At 37.5% G+C, this 26,336-nt stretch overlaps 1 protein-coding gene across 2 annotated transcripts; it reads right to left on the bottom strand.

Annotated features, from left to right (window-relative positions):
- Window positions 1-627: 627 nt before the first annotated feature.
- Window positions 628-22,809, bottom strand: mvb12ba (multivesicular body subunit 12Ba). 2 transcript variants are annotated; one of them, XM_008423077.2, is made up of 10 exons: window positions 22,559-22,807; window positions 20,873-20,995; window positions 20,315-20,422; window positions 11,249-11,345; window positions 10,214-10,343; window positions 8,222-8,359; window positions 7,323-7,417; window positions 5,965-6,020; window positions 5,568-5,627; window positions 628-2,450 (listed from the first exon to the last, which is right to left on the bottom strand). In XM_008423077.2, exons 2-10 carry the CDS (start codon window positions 20,981-20,983, stop codon window positions 2,364-2,366), a joined length of 882 nt encoding a protein of 293 aa, XP_008421299.1. In that variant the 5' UTR covers window positions 20,984-20,995; window positions 22,559-22,807; the 3' UTR covers window positions 628-2,363. The 2 variants fall into 2 exon arrangements, with proteins under 2 accessions (XP_008421299.1, XP_017163458.1); XM_017307969.1 differs by lacking the exons at window positions 628-2,450; window positions 7,323-7,417 and having other exon boundaries at window positions 5,565-5,627; window positions 22,559-22,809.
- Window positions 22,810-26,336: the final 3,527 nt, after the last annotated feature.

Here is a 26,336-nt window from a genome sequence, read left to right as displayed (position 1 = left end):
CACTAAGTGGTAAGGCCACATAAATTGATGGAGCATGGTCAGTGGATGCTGAAGCGCATAGTATGAAGAGGTCACCAACTTTCTCCAGTCAATCACTACAGACCTCCAAACTTCAGGTGGCCTTCAGATTAGCTCAAGAACAGCGCGCAGAGAATTTCATGTAATGGGTTTCCATGGTAAAAAGCTGCATCCAAGCCATACATCACCAGTAGAAGTGCAATGCAAAGCATCAGATGCAGTGGTGGACAGCCGCTGGACTCTGTTCCAGAGAACAGAGGTGTGTTTTCTGGAGTGACGAATCATGCTTCTCCATATCTGATGGACAAGTCTGGGTTTGGAGATTGCCATAACGGTACTTGTCTGACTGCATTGTGCCAAGTATAAAGTTTGGTGGCGGGGGATTATAGTGTGGGGTTGCTTTTTAGGAGATGGGATTTACTACTTGGTTCTAGTGAAAGGAACTCCAAATGCTTCAGCATACCAAGACATTTTGGACACCAAAACATATGAAAAGGTCTGGTTGCTTGGGTGTGTATGAAAAATATTAGCTGAAATATATAGAAATGGAGGACTCAAGATTACCAGATCTTTATCTGTTCTTTTGTGAGAAGAAAAACAACCCTTTGATATGTTTTTATCACAGTTTAATAGACCATCCTTGTAACACAATTTTCACTAAAGTTGGTTTGTTTATACATAAAGAATAAAATCTGTTCGAGAAACAAAATCTTATTTTATTACCTTAAAACATGTTCTAAATCTTCTGATGCTTCATTGTGTCACCATGCAAGCAGACTAACAAACACTTTGAAAACAGAGTAAGTGAGCTGTTAACCGTTTAGCCAGTCTTTGAAGTGAACACTAAATCTAAAAAATAATACATAGCTTAACTGAGAGCAAGCACATACTTTTTATTCTGATAGCCATTTCAACAGAACAAATGGCTTTTTTCTAGGTTTTGTTTTCTCTAATGAACAGAAGTGAGCCTAACAGAAAACAAAGTCACAATAAACTAATAAATTATACAGACAATAGAAAAATTTGTTATTCTGTGCTAGTGACTTGATAAAACTACAAATACCAAACATTTAACACTTATTAAGTATTTGGAGTGAGTCAAGTAATAGAAAATTGTCAGATTATTACCAATATGCTTGGAGTTGAAATACATCAAAACACAGTGAATACAGTGCTCATATTCACAAACTAACTCAGTGTGGCTGTGAGCTCCTAAAAGATTGAGCATAAAAATCCAAAGTTTAAACAGACAACTGAAAAAAAGGTATAAAATGTCTCCATCAGCAGCAAACTGTATCATTAAATAACTAAAAAAATCTGTCAGTGAATGAATCTACTCATTCTACTCCTTTAAATGCTGTTAGTAATCGTTACAAGGGAGTAGTGACTGAAAACTCCTTTGGCCTCTTGCCATTGTTACAAATTCCTATAATAATATCAGATATGATCCATATATAAATATTACAGAATATCGTAAGAAATTTGGGGACTATAAACAAACATAAGCTTTAGAAGGTGGAATCTGAATCCAAAGTCAAGGCATGTTTTTTTTCTATGCATAAACTCAATTGTTTTTTAAGAAACAATTAAAAACACATATAGTCTTTTTAACTGTTTAGAGACGTACTAAAATACATCACAGGGTGGTTGGAGTCAACTCAGGAAATTATTTAACCAGTAAAACAAAAATGCTATTTTTTCCCATACAGAATGAAGAAAAAAGGTATAATGAAGGCAATGTATTTTATAAATGTGTAGTCAGCCACATTTAGTATTCAGCCAATTTAGCCGAGACTTTGTAATGGTTTTGGTAACTAAGCAGTGGAAGCCATGATAGGAGTTAGCAAACTGTAACAGTGGCTCACAAGATGTTGGCTCATGTAAAAAATATAGAAAGTGGTTACAGGATATCTCAGGCAAAAAGGAAGCACACTAAAAGTCCCGAACACAAAGTGCACTTACAGTCAAACCAGTATACAACAGTAACAAGAAGAGGACAATGCATTTTCCCATACAGACCAGAAAAACTTGAACTTCCCTTTTGATGCGTTGATTCAGAACACAGCAGCAGGTACTTTAGAAGTTGGCACATCTGCTTTTAGAGAATAATAAAAGCTCAACAGACGTTCTTCATCACTATCTGGGACCCTTTCGCCATGTTTATAAAACATCCTTTGTTTTGGATGTAATGTGTATGACTGAGATTCTTTTCAGTCAGCACCATGCTTGGCTCCAGCTTCATCTTAGAGAGGTTGGTGGTTCACTTTTTGGTGTGGGCAGGTATTCAGTAGCAGTGTCTCTCATGTTGAGATTTATTGCCTATGGAGTTGCTAAGGACTGGAGCATCAGGCTTCAGAGCTCAAGGAGGTTCGTGTTGGACTGGGAGGGAGGCGAGCCGCTGCACTGTGCTCAGTGCGGAAGCTGTAATCATACTAAAAGATAAAAATACAAAAAAAAAAATAAAACAAATAAGCTAATTTTTCACCTCCAAAAAATGTGTCACTATTGGTCAACAACACATCAATTACACTATATTTGGTAAATAAATTTTGGTTTAGTTTTGTTGTGAGTGTTAGTACTACCAAAGTGGCATCTTGTGGACGTAATGTGTAACTACAAGGAAGATTTATTAATCCCCATTTACTTCTAGACACAGCGGGCGTCATTAAGCAAAAACAGAGAGATTACACCATTTGATAGCTGATATTAAATGTACTCAAAAATACCATCAAATAAACATGTCTGTTGATATGTCCTTAGAGTTGCAAATATCTATATTTCTGCTGTCATGTCAATACAGCACCTTGCAAAAGTATTCGGCCCCCTTGAACTTTTCAACCTTTTGCCGCTTTTCAGGCTTCCAACATAAAGATCTAAAATTGTTATTATTTTGTGAAGAATAAACAACAAATAGGACACAATCGTGAGGTGGAACAAAATGTATTGGATATTTTAAACTTTTTTAACAAATAAACTTGAAAGTGGGGCGTGCAATATTATTCGGCCCCTTTACTTTCAGTGCAGCAAACTCACTGCAGAAGTTCAGTGAGGATCTCTGAATGATCCATGTTGTACTAAATGACTGATGATGATAAATATAATCCACCTGTGTGTATTCAAGTGCCCATATAAATGCACCTGCTCTGTGATAGTCTCAGGGTTGTGTTTAAAATGCAGAGAACATCATGAAGACCAAGAAACACACCAAGCAGGTCTGAGACACAGTTGTGGAGAAGTTTAAAGCCGGATTTGAATACAAAAAGATTTCCCAAGCTTTAAACATCTCAAGGAGCACTGTGCAAGCGGTCATATTGAAATAGAAGAAGTATCAGACCACTGCAAATATACCAATATCTACTAATATTTCTGAGTTGACCAGTCAGAAATATTCCAGAAAGAATACAGGTATGCCAAAACGAGCTCAAGTCGCTCTCTGGATATTATTGGCATAACATTATTCGACCAATAATGTTATGAAAAAAGCAATTTCATAACATTATTGGTCAAATGTGGTGTCAATCAAAAGGGGGGGCTCTAGGCTGCCCAATAAAAATGGACATCGGCAGAGTTTAAACCCTTAAATCTCAGTCCCGGAAAATACAATGGAAAAACAGCACATGGGCATTCTGGTGCGGGTGAAGGGGTTAAAGTTTGCCACAAGCCACCTGGCAGACACACCAAATATGTGGAAGAAGGTGCTCTGGTCAGATGAAAGCAAAATTGAATTTTTTGGCCACAATGGAAAACAATATGTTTGGCGTAAAAGCAACACAGCTCACCCTGAACACACCATCCCCACTGTCAAACATGGTAGTGGCAGCATCATGGTTTGGGCCTGCTTTTCTTCTGGAGTGACAGGGAAGATGGTTAAAATTGATGGGAAGATGGATAGAGCCAAATACAGGACCATTCTGGAAGAAAGCCTGTTGGGAGTCTGCAAAACCTGCTGGAGACCTGAGACCGGGACGGAGATTTATCTTCCAACAAGACAATGATCCCAAACATAAAGCAAAACCTACAATGGAACGATAATTAATCCATTATCCAGGTGTTAGAATGGCCAAGTCAAAGTCCAGACCTGAATATAATCGAGAATCTGTGGAAAGAGCTGAAAACTGCTGTTCACAAGCGTTCCCCATCCAACCTCACTGACCTTGAGCTGTTTTGCAAGAAAGAATGGGCACGAATTTCAGTCTCTCGATGTGCAAAACTGAGAGAGATACACCAAGCAACTTGCAACTGTAATCACAGCAAAAGGTGGCGCTACAAAGTATTAACACAAGAAGGCCAAATAATATTGCACGCCCCACTTTGCAGTTTTTTATTTGATAAAAATAGTTTAAAATATCCAATAAATTTCATTCCACCTTATGATTGTGTCCAACTTGTTGATTCTTCACAAAATAATGAAAAATTAAGATCTTTATGTTTGAAGCCTGAAAAGTGGCAAAAGGTTGAAAAGTTCAAGGGGGTCGAATACTTTCTCAAAGCACTGTATATAATAAATAAGGGCCAAAAGACGAGTATTTGGATTCAATATAAACTGTCACCTGTTCTAGACAGGTTTCTAAGGTACGGAGTCCCCAAGAAGCGGTGTTTTTTTTTTTTTTTACTCTTTTGCTTTACCTGATAAAATGTTTGCGTTCTCTTGCAATAATGTACTGGTTCAATTATTTGGCATAATTAAGGTCTTTTTGCTGTAATATAACACTTTTGTAAGTTTTTTTCCATGTATGTTAATATCTCGTTTCTGAGATATCTGAATATATCTTCTTCTTGAGGATAATGCACCACAAATCTATGTGCAAGATGCAAAAGTAAAGCAAGTTGTGGGTTTTTCATCTCTTTCTATCCCTTTTAAGACAAACTAAAGTTTCCCTAAGAAGGACAGACAGAAACAATTTTTGAGTATTTTGAGTATTGGCAGAGAAATCATCTGATAGTTTTGTGTCTTTTTCATGTTGGCAGCCTGAATGGTTTAAAGGGCCGTTTTCATGTGGAGCCCCATCTCAAACTTACACAAACATGAACATGCGGATCAATTTTCAATGTTTTGTTGCACCATAGACTTAAGAATGTTTTCACCAGGGTCTTTAAATATGTATGTAATTTTAAACTGACATTTATCATTGTTACTGTATAAAAAATAAACCAGGGTGCTTTTGCCAATTTATTGCAAAAGAACGCAATACTTTTGCGAGGACACTCAACTGAATATATTTTTTCCTATGTCCCCTAAGGGCCTCCATACTAAAGAACTCCTCTAAGCAAATGAAGTGAAAAGTTTCTGTATTATATACTGTAGGTTTCTGCCCACAGAGGCTGATCTGCTATTTTGTATTTGAAGTCTGTTTTAAATACACTTCTTGTGAATCATTGTCAAGAAATATGTGAAAATGTGCTAAAAAATTAAGATAAATACAATAAAATAATAGCAAGCATGAGGTTTAGTGTTGGACACAGCATTGTTTCAGTACAGCATCTTAACTAATGAAAAGTGAATAAGTAATAAAGGCTTACTCTGAAACTAAGAAACCGTTTTTCCTCACCTCTTTTTCAATCTCAGCTAGAGACTTGATAGTAATGCCCATCAGATCCACCTGTTGCAGCTGGAACAGGACACAAGAGGCTCGTTAGACACACGAGCTCTATCCCAATGTTTCACTTCAGGCCTTTCCTACCCAAATATTTTTTTAAATCCATTAAACAATACATTTAGTACAGACGTCAGCAGCATGACACAATCCTTTTCCCACTTTCCCCACATCATAATGTTCTTAACGTTTTGACATGTGGTAGTCTCACAGGTAGGCACTGTTATACACATTCTGTTCTAAAACTTGGAACATTTTTAAAGGTCAAGTTTAGGTTTACAGCTAAAGATGTACAGAACCTAGTATCCATAAATCAACTTGTCACCAAGATCTTTCAGCTCCAGATACTTACATCAGGAGAGGTGCAGGCAAACTTCTCAGAAATCATAAAAGGCACTCCATCCATAGCTGAAAGAGAGAGAATTCTTACAACCATGCAGCTTTTACAGCCATAACAAAGTTCAAGCTAAAATGATACAACAGAACGACTTTAGTTCTTCAAAATTGAATTACTAAAGAATGTTTTATGATATGTTAAACACTCCAGGGCTGGTACTGGTGCATTCTGCCTCAAACATCTCTCATAATAATACAAACTGCTGAAACTAACAGTGACAGCTGAATACTGACCTCAACTGTATATCTAAGCCAGGCCCGGCGGCATTGGCCATTGTCCGCCCACCGAGACAGCTGTGCCCCACTCCCAGAACTGGAAGCTGTTTTTTTCCTTTTTATCAGAGTGGCCAACTTTCTATCATTCCCATCTCGATTTGGTACAGTAGGGGCTCCCGCACTTCCCATATCTGTGCTCTCTGTACCAGACTCTTTTTTTTAGCCGTTACAACAGTTTAATCCACTGTTAGGATGTTGCAACGTGTTTTTCCGAGCCACCTTTAAACTCAACATGAGTGCCAAGATGCTTGTGCCGGTTTTACACCTGTGCCGCAGCAACAGAGCCATGCTGCTGCTGCTGTTCAGAGCTGTGCAGGTGCATTAGAATCATGGCAGCAAACCAGCAAAAGGCAGAGAACTTTGCACAGTTTTTTGTTCACCCAAGCTAACCATTGATAGCTGAGTAATGCTGCTGGATACAAATGATGTTTTATATGTGATGACTAGCTAATGCCAATATATCACGTTAAGCTTGTTAACAAGTACAGTATACTAATATTGTTATTCATGTTCAAAAGTGCGTAATACTGGTTACATTTACTGGAGTAACTTTTTGAGAAAAAAGTAGTTAGAGTAGATTTACAGCAGTGTACTTTTTTCTTTTATTTGACTAATACTGGTATTGCTACTCTTACTTGAGTAGATTGATTTTGCATCTAAAGAAATAAGACTTCACATCTTGGAAACATTTGATTCTTAGAGTTCTGCAACACGAGCTAATGCAAATTTCAGCATAATTACTCAACATTTTATACATGTCGCTATTTACGTCCTTATTGTTTATTTTGTATTAATAAATCTGGTTATTATGGGTCATATACAGGTTTGGTATGTATTTATATGAAAGTAAAAGCTTGTTTAGTCTGCCCCTGCAAAAGAAGCCAATGCCTCCCAGCTAAACTCCTCGGCCAGGGCTGGTCTAGACAAAAATCTAAAATGATGGAATAAATCAAACTATTCCTTGGTTACCATTTTAAGCCAGGAAAATCATTTGGACTTAAATAACTTTTTTTTTTTAAATAAGAAAGTCTTACAGACCTGAGATAGCATACAGATTGGAGTTCTGGTGTTCATAGTCTGGTCTGGTGGTGTTCTTTCCTCTGAAGCTAGCTGGCAGGGTCATGGAAATATGCCTGCAAAAATGACCAAAGCAGTTTGCCTTTCTGAGGGCTGTTTCACAAAACCAGGATAGCAGATTAAGCCGGATTTGCCAGATATCCTATATTAATTAAGCCTCGATTCAGTGTCACAAAAGTGGCAACACATAAATTACCATGGCGATTTATCCTGTGCAGCTAGCCTGCTCCAGACCAGGCTAACAGCCAGGCTTAGTTATTCCTGGAGCCTTATCTGTTCAGTCAGCAGTCACATCTATCAGATCTATAAGGGCTCATTTTCATAAAATTATAGATTTTTAAATATTTTTAGTAACAGGCAGTGTGTTTTTAAAAAATCTCTAGGATTTAGGAAAACACAAGAATATTTAATACAATACATACTTGAATTTAGTATCCAATGAATATTTAGCCAAGCTTACTGACTCACCAGGGTCGATTTTACATATTTCTTTGAATTTATTTCACTTCTAAAAGAGACCACCATGGCATAGTAGCATAATTTAAGATCCACTGACTGACTACGTCTTTAGGATTTAACTGAAGTGCAAAAAAAAAATTATATTAATTGTATTCTTTTTATGTTTGCCTTTTTAATACTATATATTTAGTGTTTTGAGTATTGTCAATAAATAAATAAATAAATAAATAAATATTGTCAATAAAGTCTTGAAATAACACATAATTACCTAATCTTATTTTCACATTTCCTGTCTACTAGAAAAAAATTTTAAAACAAAAATACAGTGGAGCACTGTGGACTGCCTTAACTGCCCTACACCATATGTTTTCTGGGAGAAATCCTGAGTTCACTGGACATACTTGGGCATAGGACCAGCTGAGACTGGAACAGTGGAGGAATTAGCATTTTGGACATTGTTGGTTGTTGGTGTGTGTGTCGAGTCTTGAGCACGAGGAACGTTTCCCATGCGATACCAGATTCCCATGTTGTTGAGCTCCCTGCAATCAAATGGAACACAGACAACAGAAGAAAAACCTTATCTAATTAAATAGCCCACACAACAAAACTCTCAATTACCAAAAATAAAAACTGAAGTGAACTTGTCTACAGTAGGTAAGTTGTTAAATATCAACTGCCATTACAATCACTATGGTACTAAATTTTCAGGAGAACATTTTTCAGTTGTTATAAATTCAAACCCTATTTGGTAAAAATATTTGCCCAAATGGACAGATTTCTGCTGCCTTTTTTCTATAACTAAATGTAGATTTTAGTGAATGAGAGCAATGGGGACACCAAGACAATGGAAAGAAAAAAGATGAAAATGTGGGTTAATCACAACTGATACTAACATAGCACTTTTCAGAACCAATATTGTGTCAAGTTTACATCAATTATGAAGAAATGAAATCAAGTTTTACTGACGTCATTTGGATTTTTAATTAGTGATAAGCTGAAAAGTCTAATTACTGTCACCGTTTCCAGTTGAGTGAAGTTGCCCCACTCACCTTCTTCAAATCTAACAAAATTGGTCTTAAATGTTTGTGCTACGTTGGTGCTAGTTTTGTGCAGAATTTTTTTTGTTTGTGCCGCTATCCTCATAAAGATATTAATAAATGTTTACATCGAATTCGTTTGAATTCATAAAAGTGGGTTAACTCAAATAAGTTTGTGCTGGTTTGTGCTGCAAAAATTTTGTTTTTGTTTTTCCCAGTATCATTTTAAAGATAATAAAAATGTTTCCAGGGATCATCAGAGGTCATCTGAGGTCGACCATCTCCAGCCTCTGCTTACATTTCCAAAATAAACAAATAAATAAAATAAACAAATTTTGTGTCAATCAATTTGGTTAAGCTTGTGCTGGTTGGTCACATGTAAGCATTTTTAAAAGAAATTCACAGTTACAACATGAACAGATTTTCATTGACCTTTGATGACCTCTGGACACTTTTTTATTATCTTTAAAATGATACCGGCACAAACAAAAACTTTTGCTGCACAAACCAGGACAGACTTTGCAGAGTTTATTGAAACCAAATTTATTTATTTTTGCAAATGTGACCGGGGAGCAAAAAGGGTGGTTGATCTTTGAAAACCCCTGAAGAACATGAAAATCTTTGCTGAACAAACCAGCACTAACATAGTCAAGTTGTTTGACACCAATTTTGTATGATTTGAAGAAGGTGGTGGCCTGGTTGACCTTTCATGACCTCTGGAAACATTTCCTAATATCTTTAAAATGATAGCGGCACAACTGAACATTTTTGCTGCACAATCCAGCACAAACGTAGCACAAATGTTTGAAACCAGTTTTATTAGATTTGAAGAACTTCCCTCAGAGACAACCACAGCATGCCCTTTTACACTGTGTAGCTTTCTAGTGATTCAAGCTGGAGTAGCTCAGGGACAGAATATTTTTACAACGCCAATTAAGTAGGATCAGTAAATGTGTCAAAGTTAAACATAAGAACACAACGATGAGAACATTTTTATAGTTTTAAAAAAAAATCTCTCAGTTTCTGATATTTTCAGGATACTAAAAACAACTTACAAATGTTCCTGATGTGACCAACAATGGCAATGTAATTTTAAAGTTTCTTATATTTTATATGACTATAAAATGTTAACAGCAGGATATTCTGTTGCACATGCAAAACATTGACACCAACAAAACATGGTTGATTGGTGCTTTTTACATTCACTCCTACCAGTACTCTGATAAGTGTGACAACTCATTAGCTACAATAGAACATATCCTGTCTAAATATTTGTGTAAACAATACTTTAACCCAGACTTCTTTTTCTTGATAACTTATTACCCAAAAGTTGACAACTGATATCAGATTGCTCACCCAATAAAAGTATACTGAGGAGGGGCCTGTTTGGTTCGTCCCAAGATACGGATGTCACAGATAGCTGCCTCTGTTGAATCTCTCGGAATAAACTTGATACAAAGCCGCCTCTTTCTGAAGGCCTGCTCCTCTGTAAGGGACAAAAAAGACAGTATCGCTGTACTACCAAAACAATCTCTAATAAATATTAAAAAAAGTGATAAGTACAGAGCCCCTTAAGGGACATGGGGAATTGTTTTCTTTTTTTGCGTTACCTCACAAAACTTTTGTGTTCCCTCGCAATATGCTTACTGCAATATTTGCTGGTCTATTTTGTATACAGTCACAAATGTAAATTAAAAATTTCAAATATATACACATTTAAAGAGTCTCAGTGTTTATTTTTAACTCTTTGGTGCAAAAAACTGATTGAAAATCGATTTATTCACTGCATGTTTATGTCTGTGTAAGGCTGCGACTGAACTGCACATGAAAACGGCCCTTTATTAACCACTCAGACTACCAACACAAAAAAGACGCAATCAAAACTGTCAGATGACTTATTACCCCACGATAATAATTCAATGATATATAGGAAATATCAGTACCAAGGATCAAGGCACAAGACAGACACAAAACGAAGTTCTGAATGAATGAAAAAACTACAATGAAAAATGAATGAACTTATAATAAACAAAACAAATTGGGTGGAGTACCTGTGAACTATAATACACATGAACAGTAAAATAAATAAACTAATAAATTCAGTGTCTCTCACACATAACCTTATATTAAAGCAGAAAGTACGCCGTCCGCAGTAAGATAAGGCTTACAGTATTCAATTATGCCGCATGAACTGATCAGTACATTATTGCAAGAGAACGCAAAAATTTTGAAAGGGAAAAAAAAAAAAAGGAAAAAAATGTCTCCATATTCCCGAGGGGGCTCGGTAATAAAGGACTAATACGGTTACTGTGATCATTGAGTTTCAACACAAACATTTGAAGATCAAAATAATTTTAGACTTTTGATGCCATTGGCTGGTTGCTGACTTACGAGTGTCGACAGTCTCCTGGATTGGGATGAAGCCCACTGGCAAAGTGTCCTTTATATCAATCAGCTTCATGTCTACGAGAACATTGCCTAAATGGCTCTAGAGTGACAGAACCAGAGCACATGAGAGAGAGCTGCATCAGTGCATACAAGGATAGATATCATATCCATATGAAAGTTAATAGAGGATACATTTTTTTTTAAGTTGTTAATGTTTCCACAGATTAAGGACAGATCATGGAATGATCATCTAGTACAGTGTTTCTCAACCTTTTTCGGGCCAGCGCCCCCCTAACCTCTATCCAGGTCCCTCACTGCCCCCCACCAAAGAATTTGCAGGCTACTTTGCACTGACCATTATTTTATCATTAATATTACTTTCACTATTGTAGATGTTTTGATTTTTATGCTTGTTTCTGTATTTATCGTCAAAAATAATTTCCCAGAGAACAAAAAAGCCATGAGAATAGAAATTATTTTCACAGGCGTCTACGAAAAATGCAATGAACATTCAACTTAAAATTGGTAGGCCTAACAGCCTAGAGCGGAAAAAAATATTTTGTGCCATCTTCTAGTTGTTAAATATTCCACAAAATGACCAGATAAAAGATGAACAACATGCCAGTTTAAACTTTGAACTATTTGCCAAACGACTGAGCTCTGCAACATTAAAACATGGATAGAACTGTAACTACATTAATCATAACTCTTCTTCTCTTCAGTGTTTCTGTSGGTTTCTGGTGGTRCAGCTCTGTGCTGCCTTCAGGAGAATGGGACATCAGAGTATCATCCATAAAACTTCACCCACATGGCATTTGTTGTGCAAACCAGAGCTTTCAGTGGAAAAACAAAAGTTCCAGGTCTTTTTAATGCCATACAAGTATGAGACAGAAACATGGATTATATCTTTATATAGACCTGTCTATTGATTTATAGATTAATAGTTTTACTGGACAGAAATTACAAAGAACAAATCTGGTTCTTAATCAAATCCTAATGAGTCAAATTCAAAGTGTCATGGAGTCATCAGCCTCATGACATTAACACTGACATAAAAAATAATATTGAAGAAATAAATATATCAAATCTAATTAAAAACATAAATAAGTGATCAGTTCTTTACTGTTATGGTCTGTAAGATATATTTATTCTCAGTATTAGATGTGGTCTCAACAAACCCATGACATTTCAACAATATTATTTTACCTTTTATCTGGAAATAGTGTCTGTTTATTCTTGCCATACAGTCTCTGTACTAATTATTGCTCGAAAGGTCTTGCCATACCAGTTTATTCCTTTGTATTTACTTTAGTTTCTTAGTTTATTCTTGCATTTTGTTCTTCATTCATTTACATTTCATTTGATTAGTATTATCCTCTCTTGGTTTATTGAGGATAATACCATCATCTTTAGTTTCTTTCCTGTTGCTAAATTTATTTTATCATTTATTTACGCTCACCATCAGTAATCTCATCACCTGCTGCGTCGCCTAATCATCATGTGTTTCACATCATGTGTTGATTTTTTCACTGTTCAGCGTCGGATTCTATTTTTATGCCATAATTCACATCTAGTTCGTCGCTCCGTTATATGTCCCGCTTCTCCTGTTTCAGAGTTTTGCGCAATGTGAACGTCTTTTTTTTTTAAGCCCTTAAGGTGAAGGGCCGTCGTGAAACATATCGATGGGGAAAAGGCAGACTGACATAAACCTTTTAAAACAACGGAAACAATTTCTGCATTCTGATTATTGAAATTTAAAAGTGCTGTGTTGTTCTATCACCCCCGTTTCATACCGGACCACTTACAGCACCGGTGTTAATGCTATAAAATGAACGCTCTCTATCGAGGTATCACCCATGGAGGGATTTCTTAATAAAAGATTTATAATAAAATGTCGACTAGGAAAGAGACCTCCTCATCTAAACTTAAAACTTCATGGGAAGAAGACTTGAATATGGCTATATTGGATGAGAGATGGGCCTCTATACTTAAACTGGTGAATACAACATCTCTGTGTGCACGTCATTGCCTCATTCAGTTCAAAATAGTACATAGAGTCCATCTCTCCAAAAGCATACAATCTCGTTTCTATCCAGAAATAACCCCATATTGTGACAAATGCAAATCTGCTGTGGCCACACTGGTTCATATGTACTGGTCCTGCCCCGCTCTTGGTCAGTTCTGGACAGATGTTTTCCGTACAATGCCCAGGCTGGCCGGAGTCGCAGTAACACCTGGCCCTCTCTTGGCTCTTTTTGGCTTCAGTGGTGAGGGGTTGCCTTTACCAGTCTTTAAACGGCAGGCACTGGCATTTTGTTTGCCGTTAGCGAGGCGTACAGTTCTGACCAGGTGGAAGGGTGCTGCTCCTTCAACTCACAAGCAGTGGTTATGTGACCTTATGTCGTGTTTGAAACTGGAAAGAATTAAGACGCTCTCTTCAACATTCAACCAGTAAATTTGAAAAAAACACGGGGGCCCTTTCTTGACTCATTTCAAAATATACAATAAGGCTCCAGAAGTTAATTCACTTTATTATGTTCCACTTCTGTCAGGGATAGGAATGTAGTGCGTGGATCTACTGAGTAGTGACCTGGGTGGGCTAAATCGGATTACTTTGTAGGGATTAATTTTCTGTATATTATTTTGTATCTGTTGGATGAACACCTCTCTGTATTCACAAACTGTATGCATAAAAGGAAAGAACTCAATAAAAAGACAGTGATTAAAAAAATATATTTTTAGGCTAAGCCAAGTGAAGCAGACATCCCACTCACATGAAAAATTCCAGCAAAAAGCCTGAGTGGTTAATGCAATTAACATTTTCGTTTGTGCTACTTTGTTTTTGAGATATTAAAAATTATTTTTTAGGTCATCCAGAGGTCACCATCCCCCCATTACGCTCCAAAACAAACCAAAGCCTAAAGTGGCCCAATTCCAATTTTTTGGCAATTCCGATTTTTTTTGCCAGGGCACTGCAGGTAAATGCGACCTGTATGCGTTCTGCAGTTTGAACGGGCAAATGACCTGAAAGTGTCCTGCATGCGCAGTAGAGGGCGCAATAGTGTCAGCGTTCTCAGTGTTCTGCCAACCGCAATAAGAAGAAGAGCTCAGTGTTTGCGGAAATAAACATGGAGGCTAACAGTGGAGCTTAGCTTACATATTTGAAGTTGTTGTCCGGCCGTAGCAGCTTAACAACTTAATCCTCATATAGTCTGTCATGGTTGTTGTTTTTCTTCCCGCTTGCGCGTATCAGGACGCAGAATAGTGAGATYTGTTGAGWATCAGTGACGTTCAGTTCGGATGAATGCAACCTGGACGTTAGGTCGCATTTGAATCGGATACATATCGGATATGGCTCACATTCGAAAAAGAATCCGACCTCTGCTGTTCGCACTGCCATGAAAAGATCGGATACAGGTCACATTACGTCAAATAAATCGGAATTCAGTCACTTCAGGCTGCAGTGTGAACGCACCCTTAGTGTTCCGCTTGTGCAGGTTTGTGCCATTAAAATTTTAATTTGTGCAGCTTTCCGTCATCAGATATTAAAAGTTATAATTTTGGCCTTTGACATCACCAGCTTCCCATCTTGCTCCAAAACAAAGTGATCTACTTTTTTAATGCTCCGTTAGTGCAGGTTTGTACAGATAAAATTTTTGTTAGTGCAGCATTTAATTATTGTGGAGAGAGGTAAATATATTGGTGAGAAAGATAACATTACCATCTAAAAAACAACAATGCCATCTAAAAACATTACTCTGGGTTTCCCACAGTAAACTTGCTAAGCCTGGTGGTCAGGGCGCCAAGGTCCACCGTGTTTTTGTATTAAAAGATGTTAAGTTGACAAGAAAAGTAAAAATATTGGTAATTTTGTGCTACGGGAAAACATCGCCAGTGAAACAATATTTAAACCCATAACTAGTCTTGAAAACAACAAATCAAAAAATTAAAAATGAATATCAATTATCTGCACTTCTGTTTAATTCAAATTAAACCAGCGGCTCCATAAGCACCCACAGGCCTTCAGAGACCGATATGCTAATATTTTAACACAGACCACAGACTTACTGAGATTATCAACACTGTTAAATTTGATTTAATGGTTTCAACATAAATAACTTAATAGATTTTAAATTCTTTAACATTTAAATTTAAGATTTTAAGGAGCTGGCAAGTTTACTTTGTAAAAGTTCAAAGAACAGTATTTACAGTTAGATTGTTTTGTTACCATAGCAATAATCTAATGCTGTGAGTTTAATCTTGGAGTTTGAGCTCTGTTTGTTCACAAATACAAATTAGTTATAACGTATTGCTTTTTAGGTTGGCCAATTAAACTACTCCCCCTGTCCAAGATTTCACTAAATCTAACACAGAAGCTGTTAGAAGTGCTGATGTTTTTAGATATGGTTTGATGCATCGTGTAACCGGAAAAACAATACTAAAAATAATAATATGATCAGGGTTTCCCCCAGTGTATTATAGGCCTGGCGGCCTGCCATGCTTTACTAGCGCCACTGCCAGGCTAAGCCTTTCTTGTTTATTTTTTTAGGAAAATAAAATAAAAATTTTTAAAAATCACCTTTTTTTAAGCCGGATTCTAAGTGTTTCTGTTGTTCCGGGCATTTCACTATCAGAGCAGATTTATTCCTAAAAGATATGTTTATAGAAGATATGTTTGGAGTTAATGCATTTAAAGCCGGTCCAATCACACCACTGGGCCTCTGCGCGTTGCCTCGCGCGCTGCAGCAGCTGGATGTCTAAAGTTAACCTCAGCACGGATCCCACGCTCCTCCTTTCACTCAAACTGGGCACAGGTTGACCGCTATGAATAAACCCCCTGTGAGGAATTATGATTGGTTATGAGGAGTTATTAAGGTATGAGTTTAAGCCCACCGTGTTAGCTCTGGTTGCGCAGCTCTACGTGAACCGCAGGAATAACTTGTAGTCGCGCTTTCAGAGGTGCTTTGAGCAGCGGTGAGAATGATGTATATTTGTGAACAAAACATTATGCGGCGTTTGACTGTCTTCCCTGTAAAGTTTAGGTCTGTGTTCCCGGGTAGCCGATGCGTTAGTGGTTAACGACCCAGTGCTAATCACTCATCGTGCAGGTTTAACCCGGTGAGGAGCTTTCGCGCTCTCCTTGCAGTCACGCATCACGCTGATTTTATATTATTTTATTATTATTATTTTATATAATAAAATAATAATTATTATTATTATTTTATTATTATTACTACTATTATTATTACTAGTATTATTTTTCCGGTTACACTAAGCACCAAACCGTATCAAATGTTTTGCCCACTTAGTCAGACAGAGTTAATGCGTGCGGCCACCGGACATCTGAAAAACTCATCCAGAAACTCGACCAACCAAAATAGTTCCTGTGTCCCCTTGTTAAAAACTCAACAGACACGAAATGGAAGAGCTACTAAAGCCACATTAGCAGCATTGAATTAAATCTCCCATTTGTTGCGCATCTCTGCGCAGTGCAGCGGATTACCACATCATGCAGGGCCGGTCCAAGGGTGTATGAGGCCTGGAGCAGAATATGACTTAGGGGCCCCTTTTGTTGCTAAAAACATCAGCACGTCTAACAGCTTCTGTGTTAGATTTAGTGACATCTAGGACACGGGGAGTAGTTTAACTGGCAAACCTAAGAAGCAATAAATTATAACTGCAGCTTACTAATTTGTATTTGTGAACAAACGGAGCTGAAACGCAAAGATTAAACAGCATCAGATTGTAGCTGTGGTAACAAACCAATCTGACTATGAATATTGTTCTTTGAACTTCTATAAAATAAACTTGCCAGCTCCTTAAAATCTAACATATAAATGTTAAATAATTTAAAGTCTTTTAATTTATATATGCTGAAACCATTATATCAAATTTAGCAGCAATGATAATCTCAATAAACAAATGCTACATTTATATATCTGTGGTCTATATTAAAATATTAGCATTTATGGGGCACCTGAAGCTCTGGGGGGCCTGATGGAGCCGCTGACTTAATTTGGATTTAACAGAAGTGGACATAATTGATATTTATTGATTTATTAATTGGCATTTATTTGAATTGTATTTTTCGATTAGTTGTTTTTAAGACTAGTTGTGGGTTTATATAGCAGTTCACTGACGATGTTTTCCCATAACATATAATTAACCCAGTGATATTTTTACTTTTATTGTCTACTTAACATCTTTTAATACAAAAACACGGTGGACCGCCAGTGGACCGCCTCGGTGCCCTGACCACCGGGCTTAGCAAGTTTTCTGGGGGAAAAACCCTGATAATAATATAAAATCAGCATGATGTGTTACAGACTGTGTCACAGAGAGCACGAAAGCTCTTCACCTGACTGAACCTGCATAATCAGGTTAGCGCTAGTTCGTTAACTAATACACCAGCCAACTGGGAAAACATAGATAAACTTCATCAGCACAGGCAGAGCCGGGCGCTGGGCAGCATGTTGAGATGGAAAAGCCGCACAAAATTCTTTGTTCACAAATATAAATCATTCTCCCCGCTCGCTAAACCACCTCTGAAAGCGCGACTACAAGTTATTTGTGCAGCTCACATCGAGCTGCGCAACCAGAGCTAACCAGAGTGGTGTTTAAAGTCCTACCTTGATCAAAAACTCTGGAAAGAATCATAATTCCTCACAGGGGGTTGATGTAAATATCCATACAGGTCAGCCTGTGTCCAGTTTCAGTGAAAGGAGGTGTGTGAGATCCGCGCTGAGATAAACTTAATCCAGCTACTGCAGCGCGCGAGGCAACGTGCAGAGGCGCCAGCGGTGTGATTGGTCAGGCTTTAAATGCATAAACTATAAAATAAGAGATGTGCTGATCAGGTTTTTTCCTGCCGATATCGATATCGATCACCCATGAGGGCCGATCACCGATACCGATCACTGATACCGGTCACATAATTATTATTTATTTATTTTTTATCATAAACACCACCGGTTACATTATGTGGAAAAAGGAACCATAAATTCACCTTAATTTAGACAAAAACTTGTTTTTGATAACTTTTTCCAAGAAGAAAACTAAACAAAACAGGCTTTGTGCAAATTGTACTGCTATTGATAATACTATCTTTAACAGCACACCTCTACTATAAAACTATCTTCTATAAACATATCTTTCAGGAATAAATCTGCTCCGCCAGTGAAACTCTCAGAGCAACAGACACTTGCAATCCGGCTTAAAAAACAAGAAGAAAAAAAAGAAGGTTTTTTGTTTTAATTATTATTTTCCTAAAAATATAAACAAGAAAGGCTTAGGGGGCGTTTACACGACAACGATCCAACAAAAACGGCACTTTTGTTCCGTTTTTGTTGGATCGTTTACACGATAACGTTCTAATTACGATCTGTGTTTACACAGTAACGGTRCACATCGAAAAYGTGTAATGCTSTYGCTGCGCCTAGTTGGTGCTAGGTTCTTTGAAACTTTGAAAGTGCTCATGTGTTTAAAAAAAAGTTGTACTTGAAGGCATGTGGATTTGCGGGAGAAAACACACATTGTGTGCGTCTGATTAGGGCGCATGCAGTTGGAAAAAGTGGGATAACTTTGCTGAAACACCTTGTTTGAGCTTTCACAGTTTCCGTAGCGAGACCCGGACTGGAAGCTGTTTATTGGTTTTACCTTGGAATGGCCAACAGTCTGTTATTCCCATATCAATTTGATAAAATAGGAGTTCCCGCACGTCCCATATCCGTGTCCTCTGTTACCTTTTTCAGCAGTTAAAACAGTTTAATCCGTTGCTAACAAGTCGTAACTTGTTTTTCCGAGCCGCCTTCAAACGGCTCGCACTGGGTTTACACCTAAGGAGACCTGCTGCTGCTGCGCAGGTGTGTGTTAGAATTATGGCAGCAACCCAGCAAAACGTAAATAACTTGGCACAGTTTTTCCCCCCAAACTAACCGAGTTGAGTAAAGCTGTTGGATGCAGGTGATGATAGCTAAAAGATGACTAGCTAATATCAATACTGCACGTTAAGCTTGTTAACAAGTAGCCTGTAGGATACTGATGTTGTTGTCTATGTTCAGCTACGTAGATTCATTTTGCCCCCCAAAAATAAGTCGATGCCCCTCCTGTTAAACTCGTCTGGAGCCGGGGCTGGTCCGTAGTTCTCTAGATAAGAGCGCTGAVCAAGCAGCCGTGTATTTTGCCACCTGGGCGGTGCGGAGCGGTGAAGAGACGCTGAGGGAACCGTATCTGGGAAACAGTAACACCAGCATTGTGAGTAGTTTCTTCTTCTTCTGTGGATTGTAGGAAGCAGCTATGTTTTGCGTCATACTATGCATGAGCTGGGGATTCTCTGGAAGAAAAGATCCGTTTTCTAGGTTTACACGACAACGTTTCAGAAACATCGCACTCTGGAACCCGTTTTCAATCTGTGCCGTTGTTAGAGAAAACATTCGGTGGTTTTGTGTAAATGCACACTACAAACGCAACAAAACTCTTCCGTTTTCCCCCCGAATCCGTTGTCGTGTAAACGGGGCCTTAGCCTGGCGGTGGCACTAGTAAAGGATGGCGGGCCGCCAGGCCTATAATACACTGGGGGAAACCCTGTCACTTTGTCGAAGCTTTTTAATTTAACGACTTTCTGCCGGCAATATTACGTCTTTATTCTGCCAATATTTAAATTATTCTACATTCTTTCTTTTCACTGTCAAACTTCTCCATCTCTCCTTTATTACAGTAGATATATTTCAAAACATCTGCGCTTGTATCCTTCACGCCATTTTTTGTTTGTCCCCCCCCCCCTCTGTTCTGTTTACAGCAGGGCTGTGTAGCTACTTCTACTGGCTTGAACAGGCAGTCTGTTGATTAGTTTGAACACTGCTGCCACCTAGTGGACAATTATAAAGTCTTGCTTCTCACCACCCCCCTGACACTTCGCCATGCCCCCCTGGGGATCGCGCCCCACTATTTGAGAAGTATTGCCGTAGACATTGAAAACTCTGTTACTCTTCTGATTTGAGAGACAGATTAAAAGTGTTCATACATGCTAAATATTTTCTTTGTGTTTATTGATAAAGGGAGCTGACTTACATTTTCTTTAGAGAAAACTCTGGTGAAACACAGATAACGGGTCACCTTGGATTTGAAAAGGCCATCTTTCCACAAGTCTGCATCCAGGCCATCTGTTGTTATAGATATCTAGAGAAGGAAAATTGGAGAGAGGAGGAATCACTGATCTGAGACAATGATTCATCCAACTGTTTGCCAAAACAGTCACAACAGTATCTTTGGAGTTTTACAGCTTCTTGTTTTCTTCTAAATGACAAATATCTTTAGAAGACATATAGATCATATTGAGAGGTGTTGCAAGAAAACACCACCACTGAACAATTTAAAGTAGCACATTAAATGGCTTAGCTAGGAGAGTTGCAAACATAGAGCTCAAAAGTTTGTTCTATATGTTCACCTGGAAATAAAAAAAATGGCTGTTCACATTTTACTCAGTTCTAGATCATAATTTACATGCAACAATTTTTTTTTTTTGCCCGTTAAATATAAAAAATATTTTCTACTCTTTTTTTTCCCCTTTGCAGAATTGTTCAAATTTTTGTATCATTTCATATGTTCCAGGCATGCTTCATAGTTTACCACATCATATCCAGATGGGGCCCTGTTCCTGGAAGCCACTACTCCAACTCCAGTGATTGGATCCATAGACATCTCTGGCAAGGCCTCTGAAAGGTCCCGGACCTCAGGCATCTCTGCAGTGTTCTGCAACAAAGCATGATAGCTTGCTCCCATTAAAGGGAACTCTGAAACAAGATCCATTTTTAGATGCAAAATTCAGAATTCAGACTTCATCTGTAAACATGAGCATTTTAATAATTAGGCCTACACAGATTATTATTTAAGTAAACTTAATTCCTGTCTTACTGATCATAAGCTTTCAATTGGGTTCAGGTCAGGTGAAGATAGGGGGCCATGTTTGCCCATCATCTGCCCATCACTACCAGTCTGGACACATCTGCGTTCTTGTACAGTGGTGGTTGGGTTTTAGCTTGCCTTACCTGTCTATGTCTCAGAGTTCTGAATATCTGGTATTTGTAGTTTGTAGTTTATGCACAAATCTGATTCTTGCACTGGTAGTTTTATGAGAATAAGATGTGTACAGGTTGGGGTAAGAGATCTGTTATTGTAGAGGTGTGTTAGGTGTGTCTTTGTTATTGCATGGTATTGTTTAAATAAAAAATAATAAAATACTTTAATAAAACAAAAATTAGGATGTGGTCAAAATACTTACTTGCCTAATAATTGTTGGCCAAGTGAATTGTTATTAATCTCCAATTTCTTCACAGACCTCTAAAAAGAGTAGGGCCCCACACTACAGTTAAAAAGTCCTTGCAACTTACATGTTTCTTCTGGTTTTGCTTTTTTTTCTACATTTGAATGTTTTAGATTATCAAATAAATATTAATATGGGAACAAGATAACCTAAAAAAAAATACTAAAAGCACTTTTCAAATTATTACATTCATTAAAGTAAAACGTTACTGTAACCATTCTGGCACTATGTGTAATTCTCCTAACCCTGAGCTGTTTTTCAAGTGTGAAGTCCCCAAACTAAATCAACATTAAACACAGCTTTTAAGTTCTAGCTGACAACAAATCAACATTGCTTGAAAGCCAAGATAAAACAATATACAGTAAATATACAATATTTAGAAAAACCTAAATTTTTGCTGATTTTTGTATCTTTGTGAACAATTATTTCTTCCACCAACTTGGTGGAGAAAGTATTTTAAAAGCTCGACTTAAATAATTATTTAAAGTGGAGGAGCATGTGAGCATTGATTACCTCAGTATCAATTGCAATGACATATTCAGCTATAATTGTATCAGCTGATATATGTCTAATATATCGATTTAATGTAACTGGCCATACACTTAATTAACTTAACTGATACTTTTTTATATATAAAAAATAGAGACAATCCTTAGATTTTCAACCTGTTTGATGTGGATTGTTTGGGCCAAGAAGCTGACGAGAAGCATCAGAACTAACGATGACGATCACGTAAGCTAGCATGCTAGCCACAGATCAGCTACAACAGGCTAACCAGCTTGTTTTCACTGCAGGGCATTGTTTACCCTGTCTGCCTAATAATTGTTAGCCAAGTGAATTGTTACTACTAAGCTGCAGGATTTAACTGAGCCGCTTCCTTCATAAGCGTATCTCAGCAAGTAAACTTACAGCGAATAGACAGACGTTCCTAAATACCGACTGCGCAGTAGCCTCCAATGTTAGCTTATTAGCTTTGGGGTACAACTACTTACCCAGCAAAAGGGGAGCACTTCGATTACACCGGCCTACTGATATTTTCTCCAGTGTTTTCCTTTTCTGCGCCTTCTGACAGCTCTTGTGAGATTTGTGTACCTAGGAAATTTTCATGTTCAACGAAGTCGTCCGAAACAAGTGTTGCTTTGTGAATATCTGCATACTGAATCTCAAGTTAGCGGTATCAGAGGTAAACCAAGTCCTGGGAGAACTGGAAGAGCCTTTCCTTACCCCCTCCCCTTTATTGATAATAGTTTACAAAACAGGAAAATTAACAACACTAACAAATAACAAAACGGACAAGACAATAATGCCAGGGGGTTATATAGCAAGCACAAATAAATCTAAAAGTTTCTGAGTTAAAAAGTTAACTCAGAAAGATGTTAAAGTGAGCGCACATATCCGTTGTTTTAATGACTTTTCTGTTTTTTGAATACCGGAGAGTTCTAATATAATGTTTGAATTCCTCTTTAAAAGCAAGGTTTCTGATTTGAGAATTTAGATCTATGCATATAATATTTTGCAACTAATACAATTAGGTTGATAGTATAACATTTTTTTTGTTTGTTTTAATAGTGGGATAGGAGAAAAATCCAAACAACCTATTTATGTAAGTGAGGGAAAAGTCATCAAGAATTTTTTGGGAAATAAATGTACAAATATTTTGCCAGAAAATACATGAGAAATGGCATGTCCAGAATAAATAACAGAGATCTTCTTCAGATGGTTGGCAGAATGAACAGTTCATGTCAATATCTTGTTTGTAACGTTGATATATATATATTGCTTGTTTGTGTGCTTTGGAGTTTCTGTGCTGATAAATTTTTTTGCGAAGCGATAAAAGATGGGTAGCTCTTGAATTGCTAGAAAATAAAGCTGTATTTCCCTCATTCCACTGGCTGCAATGTTGACACCTTGAGATGCCATGAGACCTAAATTCTGAACATCATGGCATGATTCCAGTTTTCCATGTCTGGCATATAACCGTTTATTTTAGTTTTTAAACTGGTTCTATTGAGCCTGTGACCAGACAGAGGGATAATCAGTAGCCCTGCACCATGATCTGTTTGTTCTGAAGATCCTGCAGTTTCCACTTCTCTTCCTAACATGGCGCCTCCTCACCCCGACTCTCATACTAATAGGAGGAACCACAGAGCTCTGTTAGGTTAAAAGCACATCTTCTGAAGTTGGGATATTTTTCCTCCAACAGGTTCCAGAGGAATCACCTCAAACCAGATGGACTGGATTTTATTTCAATGTAATATGTGAAAGTTTTCAACAGTGGAGCTATAAAGGTTGAAAAGGGTTATAATTTTGGGGAAAGTCTCATCAACATCAATATTTCCACTAAAGAGGCAAAAGAAAATATTGTTTGTTAAAGGAAAAGCCTCTCAGACTCTCAGTCCGACTCCTGGAAAAACTAAAGAGGAAAATGGGCCTCAAAAGTAGTGATGAAAATTTGAATCAAGCTGACACAAGTACAACAAAACGGACAAGGACACATGCACAATCCAATAAAGGGGCTCTAAAAAAGACAAGACGAATTGAGCTGGGGTGGATTCATGATGGAAAACAAGTCAGGACACGCAAGGGAGGTGGAACAAGGACACTTGATGTACCCAAAGACACAAAGAAATCAGATCTTCTTAATTATTCCAAGGAACTTTTTTTCCCCAATGGAAAATGTAGATTTCCAAATCTTTTTTGAGACATTAAATCATGACATACTGGACTTCCAGGAAGAAGCTGTGCTTGACAACAATATCACAGTGGGAGAACTGTACTCAGTGGTCAAATTAGGAAGATTGAGATTTTACTTTTCAACAACAAGTAAGATCAACTTGGAGGGAGAGGAATCTGAAGGAAATAATGTACAAACAACAGACATAGATGAAAATGAACCTATTTTTATTCTGTCATCAGACTTGGATGAATCCGAAGTCACCTTCGGTCCAGTATCAAATGCAGAGCCTATTCTTGGTGAACTTGATGACACCATCATCTATCAGTTTGATAAAGACGAGCAAGACTTCATATCTCTGGAAATTCCATCCACGAGCGGAACTAGCTTAAGTCCCACATCAGATGATGAAGGAAGCACCAGCGCAGCTTCAAATGAAATGGTGTCTATCACTATAAAACTACACAGGAGCAATCTTCTTGAGGAGATGATAACACAGTTCAAGGATAAAATACTCCTTAGACAAACACTAAAATTTAGTTTCATAGATGAAAAGGGAGCTGATGCAGATGGTGTCTCAAGAGATGTGTATGCCACGTTTTGGACTGAGTTTATGGACTGAATAGCAGAAGGGGAGGAGGTAAGGGTTCCATCATTGCCTAACAGATGGCAAAAACAAGAGTGGAAATCCATTGGCTGGATACTGCTTAAGGGATTTAAAGATCATGGATACTTTCCTTGTCGCCTTGCCCCTGCTTTTACAGTTGCTCTCATTTTTGGTGAGAGTGAAGTCTCTGAGGAAATGTTGTTTGAAAGCCTTCTCCTGAACATCACTCAGTCAGGCAGAGACTTTGTGAGCAATGTCTTAAAATCAGACTGTCTAGATGAGGACAGAGACGAACTTGTTGATCTTCTGGATCGCTTAAATGTAACAATACTTCCAACACAAGATAATTTAGACTCCTTCTAAACGCAGCACACAAGCACCTGATCCAAAAACCAAGATATGCTGCAGAACAAATGTCGTCAACTGCTAGCCACATTTTAAAGGAGTCATTTTGTAGTCCACAAGCTCTCCTGCAGATGTACCAAGAAAAAAAGCCAACAACAAAAAGGTTTTTTGAAGTTGCTAGAAGCCTCTCCTACTACTCAAGTAGAGAATCAGAGCTTTCGTTTTCTACAGCAGTACATAAGAGGACTGGATGATCCAGGACTTAGAAGAATGCTAAGGTTTGTTACAGGTTCTGATATTATCTGTGTAAACAAAGTTGAGGTGATCTTCACACCAGTAGAAGGTCTGGCAAGGCGACCTATTGCCCAAACTTGTGGGCCAGCTCTGGAGCTTCCATGGACCTATGGTTCATACCCAGAGCTTTGTTGTGAAATGGACAGCATACTTATTAATCAAAACTCCTTTGAATTCAGCATAGTTTAGATCAAATTATGACATTTAGTACCAAACCAAAAAAAAAGAAGAAAATGCAGAGATAATGGGATTAAAACATAAACCCTGTAATGCATCATTATGGCAAAGGAAAGAAAAATAAGTGAGGTTTTCAAATTAAATAAAAAGTGCAGAATATGCTAAGAATTTTTTTCTCAGTAATGTTGAAGAGCTAAGTAATTTTCTGATTTCAGACCAGAGGTTTGTGTAGAGTTTGTAACACAAATATACACAATTATGGAACCATATGCTTTCATGGGAATTTTATTTTTTTACATAACATGCAAAACCCGTTTTAACAGAGTGCGAAGGATTTGAGTCTTTGAAGCACTGAGCACCATTTTGGTTTCAAACTGAAGGTTTGTGTAGAGTTTATAACAGAAATATACCGAATTATGTAAGCACGTTTTTCTGGTAAATGTGTGTTTTTTTCAGTTAATGTAAAACATTTCTATTGTGCAGATGAGTTTCAGAAGGACAACATTTCAATATGAGATTTAGTATTATACAATTTGGAAATAGAAAATAATCAGTTCATTCTTTACCTTCAAAGTGGTTTACGCCTCCAGTAATAAATATAATATTTCAGTAGCTGATCTGTATATTTTTATAAAGTTACAGAAAAAAGAAATTGTGCATCTGAGTAGTTGTT

Source organism: Poecilia reticulata, linkage group LG12 (assembly GCF_000633615.1).
Source record: "Poecilia reticulata strain Guanapo linkage group LG12, Guppy_female_1.0+MT, whole genome shotgun sequence".
Lineage (NCBI taxonomy): Eukaryota > Metazoa > Chordata > Actinopteri > Cyprinodontiformes > Poeciliidae > Poecilia > Poecilia reticulata.
This window is presented reverse-complemented; position numbering and strand designations above follow the sequence as displayed.